The sequence below is a fragment of the Otolemur garnettii genome, unplaced genomic scaffold (assembly GCF_000181295.1).
Source record: "Otolemur garnettii isolate 467f Iridium unplaced genomic scaffold, OtoGar3 scaffold00261, whole genome shotgun sequence".
In the NCBI taxonomy this organism is placed as follows: Eukaryota; Metazoa; Chordata; class Mammalia; order Primates; family Galagidae; genus Otolemur; species Otolemur garnettii.
This window is the reverse complement of record NW_003852656.1, coordinates 112,377-128,335: the sequence shown is the minus strand read 5'-3', so window position 1 is coordinate 128,335 and position 15,959 is coordinate 112,377. Positions and strand designations below refer to the sequence as shown.

Here is a 15,959-nt window from a genome sequence, read left to right as displayed (position 1 = left end):
TTTTTTTTTTTTTTTTTTTTTTGGAGACAGAGTCTCATTATGTCACCCTTGGTAGAGTACCATGGTGTCACAGCTCACAGCAATTTTAGCTTTAGCAATTCTCTTATCTTGGCCTCCCAAGTAGCTGGGACTGCAGGTGTCTGCCACAATGCCCAGCTATTTTGTGTTGCAGTTGTCATTGTTGTTTAGCTGGCCTGGGCTGGGTTCAAACCTACCAACCTCAGTGTATGTGGCTGGCACCATAACCACTGTGCTACGGGCACTGAACTAGCATATGCTCTGCTCAACTTTAAGTCTTAAAATCAGCACAAAATGTTACCTGTGTGATCCATAAAGAATCAGTAGAAAAGAAACCAAACTGAGCCTCTTATCTACTTATCCCCATTTCATGAGATCTGAGAGTCTTGATCATAGACAGTGTTTCTGTCCCTAATTAAATTATGCTTGACCTTGTTCTTAGCACACAGGGATGATCAACTCTACAATAGCCATGCCAGTGATGGCTCTGAGTAATTTATTCTGAAACAATTCCATTTCCTTGCACTGACAAGTCAAAGTTATGCCCTTGTTCTCATTTTACTTCAGTTTCTTTTTTCTTTTTTAGAGACAGAGTTTCACTTTATCACCCTCGGTAAAGTGCCATGGTGTCATAGCTCACAGCAACCTCCAACTCCTGGGCTTAGGCGATTGGCTTGTCTCAGCCTCCTGAATAGCTGGGACTACAGATGCCCACCACAATGCCTGGCTATTTTTTGTTGCAGTTTGGGTGGGGCCGGGTTCGAACCCACCACCCTTGGGTATATGGGGCTGGCACCCCACCCACTGAGCATAGGCACCTCCCTCTACTTCAGTTTCTATTCTTTAACCTGCATGGCCAAAACACACTGAAGGAAAGCCAATTCAGGGACAAAATTCTTTTACTTCTACCCCAAAGTTTTCTACACTGTATAATTCTGGGAAGTAGACCGCTAATAATGTATGATGTCACCCTGGAATGGATTCCTACTGTTTTCTCTTTTTCTTTTAAAATAGAATGGCATATGCAAATCCCTAAAATCTTCTAACACCAAATCACCACTCAAAGGTTAGCAACTTCTCCAACCATAAATTCCTGGGTAGTACATCTACATGAGCAACTTTCTCATGTGTTAACCGACATATGACATCTCCTTCAGAGAAAAAAAGTCTAGTTTGTAAGGGAAGATACCTCACTAGGGGGAAAGGAGCATGGTAGAAAGTAGCTAATAGGATGGCAATCCAACTCTTACTGACGACAATGACCCAAAGGCCCTACTCAGTCTCAACCTTTCTTGGGAAAAGAAACATGATATAGGGGCCTTGGAGTCAGAAAATCTGGCTTTCAATCAATCTATTTGTGAAAAGTCATCTCACCAATCTGAATCACCGTTTCCTCATATGCATGGAAGAAAACTGACCTTTATGGGTTGTTGGGAAGATGAAATAATGCAAACATAAATAAAGCACAAACAGTTGGTTGAGTTCCTGTTCTTTTCTTTATAATCAAGGATTTTAAGCCTCTGTTGTCACTTATTTCCAGAACAAGAACATGGACCACACCCTTCAATACTATGCATGGGCAATTTCTTGTAGACTGAGGCAAATGGCATGAGACTCTGAATGTTCTGGCAGAGAAAAAGAGAATGGATTTGTTAACATAGTGAGATTATGGCACTAACCTGCTGGTCGCTTGGTCAGATTGAGACAGTCTGCATGATAAACTTTTGGGCAGCCAGGCTTCTTACAGGACACAAGCTGGCCAGCATCCCCACAGCTGAAACACTCATCCTCTCGTTCCTTGGTGATTTCACCCTGGCTTCTGCGCTTCCCCTGTTGCTTCTTTTTGAATTTCTTTGACTTTTCTTCTGTGGCAATTGGTTGATTCTAAAGGTCAGATATTGAGCAGTCAGCATTCCATCAACAGATTTTTTATTTTGTGGAAACAGAGTCTTGCTCCGTCACTTTAGGCTAGCTTACAGAGACTTCAAGTTCCTGGACTCAAGTGATTCTTTTGCCTCAGCCTCCCAAGTAGCAGGGACTACAGATACATACCACCATATACAGCTAATTTTTCTTTTTTTTCCTTTTTACAGTTTTTTGGCTGGGTTTGAACCCGCCACCTCTGGCATATGGGGCCGGCACTCTACCCTTTTGAGCCACAGGTGCCGCCCTAATTTTTCTATTTTTAGTAGAGATGGCCCAGCCATTAGTAATAATCTTAACCAGATTAACTATCCTCTTTGAGCCTCAGTCTTTTCTCTGGGAAAATACAATCCTCATAGAATGTTATGAACATAAAACTGTGGTTATCTACGACGGACCAAGTATGATAGCACTCATTACTACTTTCCTATCAACTGCTCCTGCTACCTAAGTAAAATAGAGGACAAAATGTTTTTGTTGACAACAAAACTGATGTTAAATGCTACAACTTTTGTAAATTTCTTTCTTTTTTTTTTAAGAGACAGAGTGCCATTTTGTCGCCCTTGCTAGAGTGCCATGGCATCACAGCTCATAGCAACCTCCAGCTCTTGGCCTTAGGCGATTCTCTTGCCTCAGCCTCCCAAGTAGCTGGGACTACAGGCATCCACCACAACGCCCAGCTATTTTTTTGTTGCAGTTTGGCTGGGGCTGAGTTTGAACCTGCCACCCTCGGTATATGGGGCCTGCGCCCTTACTCACAGAGCCACAGGCACTACCCTGTAAATTTCATTTTAATGTTTGTCTAATTTCAAAGTTATAGAAGACTACTCTGTGTGTGTGCACTCACACTTCTTATGTGTTAGGAAATTGCTTCTCAGTCTTCTGTCTAAGATGAAGTCTATCTGTTATAGGAAGATTCAAAACATTAATAAATAATCCTTGTCATCAAGCACATTAAGCCAAAAGAGGTAAATGCCCACCACTCCCAAGATACACCTTGGCACAGCCAGCAAACCTCTGTATTCACGTAGGCTACACTTGATTACCAAGCCTTGCTCCTTCCTTTTTTAATTTTTTTGAGATAGAGTCTTACTTTGTTGTCCCCTGTACAGTGCCAAGGCATCATAGCTCATAGCAACCTCAAACACTTGGGCTCAAGCAATTCTCTTGTCTCAGCCTCCTAAGGCGCTCAGATTACAGCCCACAACAATGCACTGCTATTTTTGAGAGACAAGGTCTTGCTCTAGCTCAGGCTGGTCTTGAACTTCTAAGCTCAGGCAATCTACCTCCCTCGGCTTCCCAGAGTGCAAGGATTACAGGCATGGTGAGCAACTGCATCTGGCCCAAACCTTGTGGCTTTCATCAGAATATTCATTTTAGCTTAGAAACATACAAGACCAATATATAAGGCTTAATAAAGGTACTTCCTACTCTGACAGGCGAATATTTATTAACATCCCACAGTGATTTCCCATTTCAAATCTTCTGTCCCAGCATTTCTCTCCCAGTGACTCATCTGTGAAATGCTGTCCTACACAGACCTCAAGGGTACAAAAACTGACCTTCCTATTGCACCTAACATCATTAACTGTGGGTTAAACTCAAAATTACTATTTTAATTTATAGGAAAAAAATAACATCTTAAAGAACAAGACCATTAAACCAACCAAACAAAAAGAGAAACCTCATATAAAAATGATATTCCCTATTTAACAAGATAAAACAATATTTAGTGAGTGTTTTTCATTTTCGCGTTACTACTCAAATAATTTTTGGGTTTGATAACAATTTAGATTGAGTGTTCTTCATTTTCGCATTACTGCTCAAATAATTTTTGGTTTTGATAACAATTTAGATTTTTTCAGTTCTTAGTACAGAGGTTTACAATCAATTAACAAATCAAGGGAAATAACCAACTGAAGTCACTGTGTAGTCTACTTTCCATGAAAATTAAACTTCGATTTAGCCTGTGACTTATGAGAGAGAAATCTTGGCGCATCCAGATGTTAAACAGTCACTAAAAATATAGTTGAGATAATTATGTAATGGTAAAGAATGTTATACAATTACAATTCAGTTAAAATGCACTCCAAAAAATCCAAAGTAAGACCCAATGTTTATATACTTTGTTACAATGTTGAGATTAAGAGTCTTACTTTCATCTGTGGTGTTACACTACATTTATACTCTTTAAATTACACATTCGTTAGAATCTTTAGAAAGAAAGAGACAAGTAGGTAAAGATACACCAAGAATCTAAGTAGCTTATTAGGAAATACGAGTGATATAAACTGAAACTAATGAGGTGAGAGGTAACCAAGGAAGTTCCTATTTTACAGCTTTCATAGCTAGAAAGTATTACCAATTAAAGTTAGATTCCTTAAAACACTTGAGCAATTCCCTAAGATCTTTTGTGTAACTGAACTGATTATCAGATTGCCCAATAAGCGGCCAGTGGCCTTATCAATATCTATTCAATGTCATTGTTTCAATGAAATATCTTCTTATATGGAAGACTGAGCCTTAACACTCTGAGACAGAGGGCTGCACCACTATTCCCAATGCAAAGGGCTGGAATGGCAGTACCTTTGGCCTTACACCCAAGAAGCCACTGCAGTTCGGGGCTCCACATTTGCAAACAGTCTTTCCATTCCCAAGACATTCTAGGTTGTAGTTGAAGGTAAGTTCAGTGCCTGTGTAAGAGACCCGTAAAAATATTGATCAATATCTATCGTTTTAAGTCACATTATTTCTTATTACAAAGGATACAAAACTCCAAGAAAACAGATTCAATTTTTAAAATATTATTTCATTATTACTTTTTTTTTTGGAGAGAGAGTCTCACTTTGTCACCCTGGGTAGAATGCCATGGCATCATAGCTCACAACAACCTCAGACTCTGAGCTCAAATGATACCCCTGCCTCAGCCTCCCCAGTAGGTGGGACTATAGACTCCAGACACAATGCCCAGTTAATTTTTCTATTTTTTTAGTGGAGATGGGGTATCTTTCTTGCTCAGCTTGGTTTCAAACTTGTGAGCTCAAGTGATCCATCTACGTCAGCTGTCCAGAGTGCTAGGATTGAGGTGTGAGCCACCATACCTAGACAAAAGATTAATTTTTAAAAGTTAAATTAGTTAAATCCCTTTTCAAAAAGAATTCTTGAAAGGTGATTTAACTAATCCTAGTATATTAAAAAATTATAATCCTATAACATTATTAATCAGCTAATACAACTTAATAACAAAAAAACTTAAATGGCTTAGCAAGTAATATTTAAGATACCTTTTACTACAGAGGTATTAATTTTACTATTGTTTTTTCATTTGTTTTATTCAGATTCAAAGTATATTAATTAGCTATCAAAAACTAACTTACTCTACATGAGAATGTTAGGCACCTGATATGTAAGTATGAAGAAAACCCGTTAGTCTGTCCCACCCTGGTGAACTCACTTTACCTAGGTGGGTACTCAGGAGAAAAGCAGAGTAATACTAGCAGGCTCTAGCCCATAAACTGGCTGTATATCGCAGGTATAATACAACCTCGCTGGAGTAATGTGAACTTTGAGTAGCTAGCTCTTCCTCCCTCCTCCAAACACACAAATAAATGTTTTAGAAACATTTAGAAATAAGTGTATAGAATTTTTCCTGGATTGTATGCAAAGAAGTACAAAAAGTGAAACACTATGGGTTGGTCACAGTGGTTCACAGTGGAAGCCCAAAGCAGGATGACTGGTTGAGTTCAGGAGTTCTAGACAAGCCTGGAACAGCCATTGTTTAAATGGAGAAATAAGAATCTCTCAAGTTTATTGAGAAAACATGATGTATCTCACAAGTTGATTAAGAGAATTTCATAGCAATAATTTGTAAATTAAAAAAAGAGGTATAGGCTCGGCGCCTGTGGCTCAAGTGGCTAAGGCTCCAGCCACATACACCTAAGGTGGTGGGTTCGAATCCAGCCCAGGCCCACCAAACAACAATGATGGCTGCAACCAAAAAAAAAATAGCTGGGCCTTGGGGTGGGCACCTGTGGTCCCAGCTACTTGGGAGGCTGAGGCAGGAGACTTGCTTGAGCCCAGGAGTTGGAGGTTGCTGTGAGCTGTGATGCCACAGTACTCTACCCAGGAGGACAGCTTGAGGCTCTGTCTCAAAGAAAAAAAAAAAAAGAGGTATACAGATTAAGACACAAATTGTCCCGTTTTTGTCGAAGGTTCACTTCATCAAAACTGCATGAGAAGTAAAACATTCAAATTCAAAGCCTATATCTCTAAACCTGATAGGGATATTTTACATAAGTATAAAAAGAGATCGCCTCTGGGTAGGAGTAATTGGCTTACATCTAATGTATGAAATGACAATCATTCATATTCAAAACTGCCATGTATTGGCCAGGTGTGGAAACCAAGTGAGGACAGGAACAATTTTGACACCAAGCTACTGAGCTGAGTGAACATATAAGAGAGAAGTCCATGGAAATGGACTGAAGGGTCAGAGTAGAAGTATGGGAAGGACAGAGGTCTACTTACTTTACAGCATTTTTGTAAGGATTAGATGAGATCATATATTTAGAATAGTATCACTTTAGACTAATATTTATCAAATTATTCCTATTACAAAGCAGAAATCTACACAATTTACTCTTTAGGGGAAACTGAGTCCTGATATTTAAGCATAAGACTCACTTCCTGCTTGAGAGACCTGGAGGATCACAAGAATGGCATGTGGGTTATGTGCATGCAGGAGATCAGAAAACTGGCCCCCAGAGAAGATGTATGTGTGAGGTGTGTGAGATGTATGTGTATGTGTGTGAGATGTATGTGTGAGGTGTACAATTATAGTAGAGATTCTCTAGATTCCAAAGGTCTCTTGATGCTGGAGGCAGAGGTTGTACTCATGATTTGTGGTTTTGCAAAAACAAAGGTAGAGACATATCTGACTTTCTCCATGTCCTCTCTAATCAGTGCTAATGTTGGACAAGCAGATTTGTCTACTTCTTCTCGTAATAGTTCCTTAGGCCCCTAAGCACAGACTTTTGTGTCAATCCTCTTCATTCCTCATGCCAAGACTCTCTTCGGGTGACCCTAAACCCCTTCATACTCTGAAGCCATGAATTCCAAAAACTGAGACTAAGTCAGCACTTTAAAAATCAGTAACATATGGGTGGTGCCTATGGTTTAGTGGGTAGGGCGCCAGTCCCATATACTGAGGGTGGTGGGTTTGAGCACACGCCCGGCCAAACTGCAACAAAAAAATAGCCGGCATTGTGGCAGGCGCCTATAATCCCAGCTACTAAGGAGGCTGAGGCAAAAGAATCACCTAAGCCCAGGAGTTGGAGGTTGCTGTGACCTGTGTGATGCCATGTCATTCTACCGAGGGCAATAAAGTGAGACTCTGTCTCTACCAAGAAAAAAAAAAAATCAGTAACATTTAGTTAAGCAGAGGAGCAGTGCATAGTGGTGCTCAAGTGTTGTTTAATCATTTAATACTTTATGTGAAGTAAATGTAAAACAGAGAAAAAAACTATTTTTTTAAATCTAAAAACTGTCAAAATGTTGAAAATTCCAAAAAGTCTAAAAGACTCCTAGGCAGCATATTTAATACTGGGTATGGAAATGCAAGAAGTCCCACCAGACTACATTTTAAAAATACACAAAAACAGAACAAGAGCTAACCACATTGCCTTTTTTCTTTTGTCGCCCTCAATAGCAACCTCAAACTCTTGGGCTTAAGTGATTCTCTTGCCTCAGCCTCCCACCACAACGCCTGGCTATTTTTTTAGAGACCAGGTCTCACTCTGGCTCATGCTGGTCTCAAACTCATGAGTTCAGGGTATCCACCTGCATTGGCCTTCCAGAGTGCTAGGATGCCAGGTGTGAGCCACTGTACCTGGCCTTACCATATTGCTTTTTAATAATTTTATCTTGATTAATGCTTCCTGAGGACAACACTAGGCAAAAGAGAACTTAAGTGTTATTCTACAATGCTCACACGGGATTTTCTGCTTCAACAGTAATTGTATAATACATACTACCTAGGCTAGTTCCACCTCAATTTAAGTATATATTTAAGTATAAGAGAGTGCTCTTCAAGTGTTTTGCTCCTGTCCCCACAAAGCTCATTTCGAAAAACCATATAATTTCTTGGGCATTTCAAAATTCACAAATTTTACACCGGCCTTAATATTTTAAAAGTCCCACAATACATAAAATAGGTTTTGTTTCTAACCATTAAACCACTAAGGATTACAGTGGTTTTATCCAAGCCTTGGAGCTATACATTAAGATCTTTTAATTTATGAAAAATATACATTATATAATTTTACTATCAAACCACTCACCATATGATATTTACTTTCACTTTAAATAAACATCTTATTACTTAATCTGGTTACAGTCACCTCAGTATTCTAATTCTTAGAGACACAGGCACCCAGATAGGCCATGACAGAACAATGAATTCTCTAGCATCTACTTCTTTGGCACCCTAGAGGTGAAGGTTGCTTTGTTCTTTCTTTCTTTCTTTTTTTGTAGAGAATCTTACTTTATCACCCTTGGGAAAGTGCCATGGTGTCACATAGCTCACAGCAACCTCCAACTCTTGGACTTAAGCGATTCTCTTGCCTCAGCCTCCTGAGTAGCTGGGACTACAGGCGCTCGCCACAATGCCCAGCTATTTTTTTGTTGCAGTTTGACCGGGGCTGGGTTTAAACCCACCACCCTCGGTATATGGGGCTGGTGCCCTACCCGCTGAGCCACAGGTGCCACCCAAAATCCAAGAGTCATTATTTTTTTTCTTTTCCAGTTTTTGGCCGGGGCCGGTGCCCTACTCCTTGAGCCACAGGTGCTGCCTGTGAAGGTTGCTTTTTTTGTTTGTTTTTAATAGCCTTGGGTCCAAAACCCTTAAGATTTCAGTAAGTAAGGGGTGAATTTTTGGTTCACATGATGGGAGAAAATCACTTGTAGAAAACAGATCTGGAGAGTTTCTAAGCAGACCAATTATTGGAGTTAAAAGGAGTTAACTCCAATTATTGGAGTTAAAAGTTAAAGGTCTGGGAATTTATTTCATTAAAACTTTCCATGCCCAACCTTGAAGCATTATGCTAAGAGGAATGAACCAGTCACAAAAGGACAAATATTATATCATTTCATTTATATAAGGTACTTAAAGTAGTCAAATTCAGAGACAGAAAGTAGAATGGTAGTTGTCAGGGGCTGTGTGGAGAGGAGAATGAGGAGTTAGTGTTTAATACATACAGAGTTTCTGCTAGGAAAGATGATTAAATAATGATGTAAATGACCTAACAGGCCAGATAGAGGCCATGACGACAGCCCAGCCCAAACCGCTGGGTTCAAGCAATCCTCTTGCCTCAGCTTCCTAAGTAGCTGGGACTAAAGGAACCTACCACAATGACTGGCTAATTTTTTCTATTTTTAGTAGCGACCAGATCTAGTTCTTGCCTGGGATGGTCTGGAACACCTGATCCTCCCACCTCCTTCTCCCAGAGTCCTAAGATTATAGGTGTGAGCCACTGCGCCTAGCCAATAAACTAAATATTAATGCCAGAGAACTGTACACATGGAAACAGTAAAAATTACAAAGCTTATGTAATATGTGTTTTATTACACCAGGAAAAAAAAAAAAATTATAAGCTCTAAAGTCTTTGTGTGTCCTTAGGAGTTTGTAAGCTTCACACATTGGCATGCAGAACAAAAGGGATTTTTAGATGATAAAATCTGAAATTCACATCTTAGCTACAGAATCTTTAAATTATTCTTACCTGCTTTAATATCACTCAAGGCAAAAAGGCCAACACGGGTATCTCCATTCACAGACCACTTCTGTGTTTCACAATTGGGCTGGCAGCAATGATTCATGAACCGAGCATAGTTTCCTTTGGGACCAGCATCAATAATTCGGTCCTAGAATTCCAAGAGAAGCTGCTTATCAGACGATGTCATCACGGCTTTTGATTAAAATTTGACTAGTCTAGTAAGGTGAAATTTCGATTTGTGGGGTTTGAATCTCCCAATAGTGATTTTCAGTGTAATCCATGGATCAGAAGAACACTTCCTAACAGCAAGTTTTAGGAATACAAATTCCTGGGCTATGCTTTAGATACATGAAAGCACAAACTCTATGGTGGAGTGTAGTAATCTGAGTTATATCAAGCCCACCAGATAATTCAGATTTACGTGGAAAACTGAGGACCACTACTAAAGAAGTGGCAACTTGTCCCATCCTCTCATTAGAAAGTTTTTGACCAGGATGCACAACAAAAATCACCTAAAAATGTAGAGGCAAAGTCCTTAACCCAGTCTAGATCTGGAAGTACGGATGTCATAGTCATTAAGCGTACAACTTGAAAAATGTTTACAAAGGCAAATACCAGGAAATGCTCTGTTATAAAAGCTAATAGATGAGAAGGGGGGAGGAACCCTAATATTCAGCTACAAATAGGAATCGCAGATGCTCTAGGATACTGGAAAAAAACACTAGGACACTAGAATTAGGAATATGTTCCAAATACAACTCGAATGAAATAAAACTCTTCAGAAAATTCCTAAAATTAGGCGGCACCTGTGGCTCAGTGAGTAGGGTGCAGGCCCCATATACCAAGGATGGCAGGTTCAAACCCGGCCCTGGCTAAACTGTAACAAAAAACAGCCGGATATCTGTAGTCCCAGCTACTCTGAGGCTGAGGCAAGAGAACTGCCTAAGCCCAAGAGTGGAGGTTGCTGTGAGCTGTGATGCCATAGCACTCTACCCAGGGTGACAAAGTGAGACTGTTTCTTAAAAAGAAAAAAAGAAGGCTCAGCACCTATGGCTCAACCGGCTAAGGCGCCAGCCACATACACCTAAGGTGGCGGGTTCGAATCCCCAGCTCGGACCCGCCAAACAACAATGACGGCTGCAACCAAAAAATAGCCGGGCGTTGTGGCGGGCGCCTGTGGTCCCAGCTACTTGGGAGGTGGAGGCAGGAGACTCGCTTGAGCCCAGGAGTTGGAGGTTGCTGTGAGCTGTTTGCCACGGCACTCTACCCAGGAGGATAGCTTGAGGCTCTGTCTCAAAAAAAAAAAAAAAAAAGAAAGAAAAAGAAAAAAAGAAAGAAAAGTCCTAAAATTAGAAAAATGACTTCAGTTCACAAATTGGATTCTACAATCAATTTATATGATTTACTAATGTAGTAACTAAATATTAACAAATGTTTCTCAATCTACACAATAAAAGAGTAAAAGAATGAATATTGGCTTCTTTTGCTTCCACTTTCAATCATATAAGAAAATGTTAAAAGATATAATCTCTAATTTATACTAAATCATTTAAAAATAATGCTAAAAGCAGCTTTTTTTGCCTTTGGCCAGAGATCAATTTTATATACTCCAGAACACTAATCAAGTCATTCCCACGGATAAAGGAAAAGACCCTGCTTTGGGCAATGCATGAAATGCCTACAAATACCATGCCTGGAACAGCACAAATCTCACAATCTTCTAACAGTGAAAACAGACTTTCCATTACTTACTTTGTCTAAGGTGAGCATATAGAAATTAGTGATATCATGTTCCTGGGCATAACGGATTCGAGCTCTGCATTCTTCTTCATCTATTAGCTCACCCACATACTCATTCACAAATTCACCCTAGAACAAGAAATAACTCCTGACATAATGGCAAAAGCATATTGGCGTTCACATGTACACTTAATTTTAAAAAAATTCATGCAACTATTATTTGGGTTTTTTTTAAGACAGAGTCTTAAGCTGTCACCCTGAGTAGAGTGCCATGGTGTCACAGCTCACAGCAACCTCAAACTCTTGGGCTTAAGGAATTCTCTTGCCTCAGCCTCCCAAGTAGCTCGAACTACAGGCATCCACCACAATCCCTGGCTATTTTTTTTTTGGTTGTAGCTGTCATTGTTGTTTGGCAGGCCCAGGCTGGATTTGAACCTGCCAGCTCCAGTGTATGTGGCTAGCTCCCTAGCCACTTGAGCTATAGACACTGAGCCAAAACATTAATGAAAATACCAGAGTCTCCAAAGAAGATTACAAGCATATAATGATATATAATTGGCTTCTTTATGATGCCTCAACTATTTGATGATGAGAACCAACTCCCCACTCCCACCTCTGCCACCAAAATAAAGATTAAGATAGGGTGGCGCTTGTGGCTCAAAGGAGTAACGTACAGGTCCCATATGCCAGAGCTGACGGGTTCAAACTTAGCCCTGGCCAAAAGAAAAAACTGCAAAAAAAAGATTAAGATAAACCAGACACTAAGAATGGAGAACAGTAAGTAAACTAAAGCTTCTTTATAATGTAAATATGGATGGTCAATTCCTCTGCCTGCCCAAGAGCATGACATCAGTTTCCCTAAAGTATGTTATCTACCCTAAGCTGCCCTGCCTACCACCACTCATGTTCTATAACACATACTCCCTACTCCAATAGTAACACTGATTTTCACGCATACAGTGCCATTACCTGCAAAGTTTTAGTGCTCATTTTCCTGAGTCAATAGTGATTCAGTGTCTAACTCTCAAAATATCCTCAGAGAAGAGTTAGTTTTAGGTTCCTTGCCACATACTTCCAGAGCCCTTTATGCTCACAATTGGGTGATGATTTATTCAACAGCTTGCCCTCTCTAAATGCAAATGTATGAAGATATGGACCATGGCACCTTATTGATTACTGCATCCTTAGCACAATGCCTGGCACATAGTAGCTTATATAATAACTAGCTGGCAAATGACCAACACATATTCAGTGCCATTCCTAGAAAGAAATTTCAATAAAACCTTTCACAGCTTGGCGCCTGTGGCTCAAGTGGCTAAGGCACTAGCCACATACACTTAAGGTGGTGGGTTTGAACCCAGCCCGGCCCACCAAACAACAATGATGGCTGCAACCAAAAAAAACAGCCAGGCGTTGTGGCAGGTGCCTGTGGTCCCCGCTACTTGGGAGGGAGAGGCAGGAGACTTGCTTGAGCCCAGGAGTTGGAGGCTGCTGTCAGCTGTGATGCCACAGCTCTCTACCCAGGGGGACAGCTTGAGGCTCTGTCTCCAAAAAAAAAAAAAAAAAAAAAAAAACCCTTTAAAAAGTATAACTTCAGGAAGGCTTTTGTTAAATTAAAATGTCAAATAACATTTATTTTACATAAAAACTATACAATACCATCTATTTATTAGAAACTTTCAGGTCTTGCCAAGTTTCAAAATGAAAATGTTACTGCATTTTCACTCAATAAGGCCTAATACTCTTTTCCTTCCTTTTCCATGAAACCAGACCTATTTTTGGCCCTCTTAAGAATATTTTATTAGTAGATGGACAATGCTTCTGTATAATGTGCTTACTATCCCATCTATCTTAACCACAGATTCAAGGATATCCAGTGAAAAGTTAACAAACCATAGCTTCTTTATGGATTTCCCTCTTTTTATCCTACCCGCAACATAAAGAACATGATCAAAGACTTTAGAGATAAAAGACACCATGTATTCTCAACCCTCTAGGCCAAGGGTCCTCAAACTTCAGCCCGCGGGCCACATGCAGCCTGCCTAGGGCATTTATCTGGCCCACTGGGTGTTTTTGCCACCAGTGCCTGTCCTGCTTAGCAGCCAACTTGTCCCAGGCCCGCAATCCGGCCCTCCAATGGTCTGAGGGACAGTGAACTGGCCCCTGTTTAATAAGTTTGAGGACCCCTGCTCTAGGCTATAAAAAGTTCTGGCAAGACACAACATGATAAATTATATTATTTTCCACGGTGGTGAATTTTCACACATTCATCAAGAAGAACTGATCTTGTTAATCAACTGAAAAGAAGGGGAAAAAATTAGCTCACTAAAAAAGGTTTTCTCACCTTTTTAATATCTGTTTTTGTCCGTAGACCCCAACCCCTCTGTAATGTGCGGAATATTTCCACCTCTGGATATTGGCGCTTAGAAAAGCATTGGTTCTGACAACGTCCTCCAGCAGGACACACTGTAGGGTGGCACTCATAGAGCAGCATGCGGTTGATGCACTCAGAGTCTATCCCACAGGGGTTCTCATCAGTAGCTTTACAGTTGCAACGGGGAATTTCGGACAAGTCTGCAGTGAAGATCTGTACCCTGCCAATAGGACGATTTACCTGGAAAACAAGCACACAGTAAAGTACATCATCCAAGTCAACGTAAGATAACTCAGGCTCAGTAGAAGGAAAATTACCAGGAGATGTATGTCACATTTCAGATAACTTTGAACTACTGAGATTCAGGCAGCTGGATAAAAAAATAAAGCCTTATTGAATCAGCCCCCATAGCACAATGGGTATAGCACCAGCCACATACATGGAGGCTGGTGGGTTCAAACCCAGCTGGGGCCACCTAAACAACAATGACAACTGTAAAAAAAAATTGCCAGGCATTGTGGTGGGCACCTGTAGTCCTAGCTACTTGGGAGGCTGAGGCAAGAGAATCGCTGAAGCCCAAGAGTTTGAGGTTGCTGTGAGCTGTGATGTCACAGCACTTTACTAAGGGGGACATAGCGAGACTCTATCTCAAAAATAAAGAAAAAAAAAGCAGTTTATAGAAAGGTATCAATAAATACTAAAATGTCCAATAAATTTGTTATTCACTGCAAATTATTTCTACAAATTACTGATACAGCATAGATATATTAAAAAATGGCTTGGCACCTGTAGCTCAGCAGCTAGGGCACCAGCCACATAAACCAGAGCTGGTAGGTTCAAATCTAGCCTGGGAATGCCAAACAATGACAACTACAACCAAAAAAAACACTGCACCTATAGTCCCAGCTACTTGAGAGGCTAAGGCAAGAGTATCCTTTAAGCCCAAGAGTTGGAGGTTGCTGTGAGCTGTGATGCCACGACAATCCACCCAGGGTGACAGCTTGGACTGTCTCCAAATAAATAAATAAATAAATAAAAAATAAAAAATAGACAAAGTCTACTGGTACACAGATGATAAATGGTGATGACAATTTGCCAGGTAGAACAAGGTTAGATACACCTCCCATTAAGTCTCTTAGATTTGGTTACCTAAAACATCTTCAGCACTAATTTGAGGCTATTTATCATTTTTCATCACAGCTCTTTGGTTTCTTTCAAATACAAAATATTCTGTAAATAGAATCTAATCCCCTCATATTAGAGGACTTTCTAAAGCAGTAGAAAAAATACTGCAATATACTAGAAATGGTGCTGTGATACTTTTATCCTATCTTTTTTTAAGCTCATACCTCTCCCTGAATAAACACAGCTGTGTTTGTGCTTCCATTCTTACCATGTACAAAGTGAGAAGAGGTTAAGCTATGTAGTGTCTCTCTTGGAGATAGTCTCCAATGATTTTGTCTCACCTTGATATGTTTATAAGGAGGTGGCTTCTTATCATTCTTTCGGTCTTCTTGCAGCTGTCTCAGTTCTTTTTGGGCCTTTAACTCCTCAAACCTTGCTGCAGCTTCCTGGAGAGCTAAGAAAGTACACAGTACCAGTCACATAAAAATCTCTAGATGAAGTCATTTTGCTTTTATTACCCTCCCTTCAGTTGGAGAAGTCCCATGTTATTTTTTTTTTTTATTTTTGGAGACAGAGCCTCATGTCACCCTGGGTAGAGTGCTATGGCATCTCATAGCAACCTCCAACTCCTGGGCTCAAGCAAGTCTCCTGCCTCCACTTCCCAAATAGCTGGGACTACAGGTGTCTGCCACAACGCCCAGCTATTTTTTTGGTTGCAGCCATCGCGGTTGTTTGGCAGGCCTGGGCTGGATTCAAACCCGCCAGCTTAGGTGTATATGGCTGGTGCCTTAGCTGCTTGAGCCATAGGCGCCAAGCTGAAGTCCCATGTTTTAGACAAAACTCAGCCAACATCATATGAAAAAGAATACATATGACACCTATGTTCATATATATTATGAAATCAAGGGTATTAAAGACATGGCATTAAGAGAAAATATAGGCTCGGCACCTGTGGCTCAAGCGGCTAAGGCGCCAGCCACATACACCTAAGGTGGCGGGTTCGAATC

General features: G+C 40.4%; 2 protein-coding genes across 2 annotated transcripts in view; both read right to left on the bottom strand.

The window, feature by feature from the left end:
* LOC111722472 (histone-lysine N-methyltransferase, H3 lysine-36 and H4 lysine-20 specific-like) overlaps positions 1 to 2,014 on the bottom strand; it is a 5,364-nt gene extending 3,350 nt beyond the window's left edge. The window contains exon 1 of the mRNA XM_023508621.1: positions 1,698 to 2,014. The gene's annotated coding sequence lies outside the window, so the exon portion shown is untranslated. The remainder of the gene's footprint in view (positions 1 to 1,697) is intronic.
* NSD1 (nuclear receptor binding SET domain protein 1) overlaps positions 1,079 to 15,959 on the bottom strand; it is a 117,311-nt gene continuing 102,430 nt past the window's right edge. The window contains exons 14-19 of the mRNA XM_023508620.1: positions 15,294 to 15,406; positions 13,798 to 14,067; positions 11,466 to 11,582; positions 9,720 to 9,861; positions 4,528 to 4,634; positions 1,079 to 1,643 (exon numbers count right to left, since the gene is read on the bottom strand). Of these exons, the coding sequence (XP_023364388.1) occupies positions 1,545 to 1,643; positions 4,528 to 4,634; positions 9,720 to 9,861; positions 11,466 to 11,582; positions 13,798 to 14,067; positions 15,294 to 15,406 (848 nt within the window). The 3' untranslated portion in view covers positions 1,079 to 1,544. The remainder of the gene's footprint in view (positions 1,644 to 4,527; positions 4,635 to 9,719; positions 9,862 to 11,465; positions 11,583 to 13,797; positions 14,068 to 15,293; positions 15,407 to 15,959) is intronic.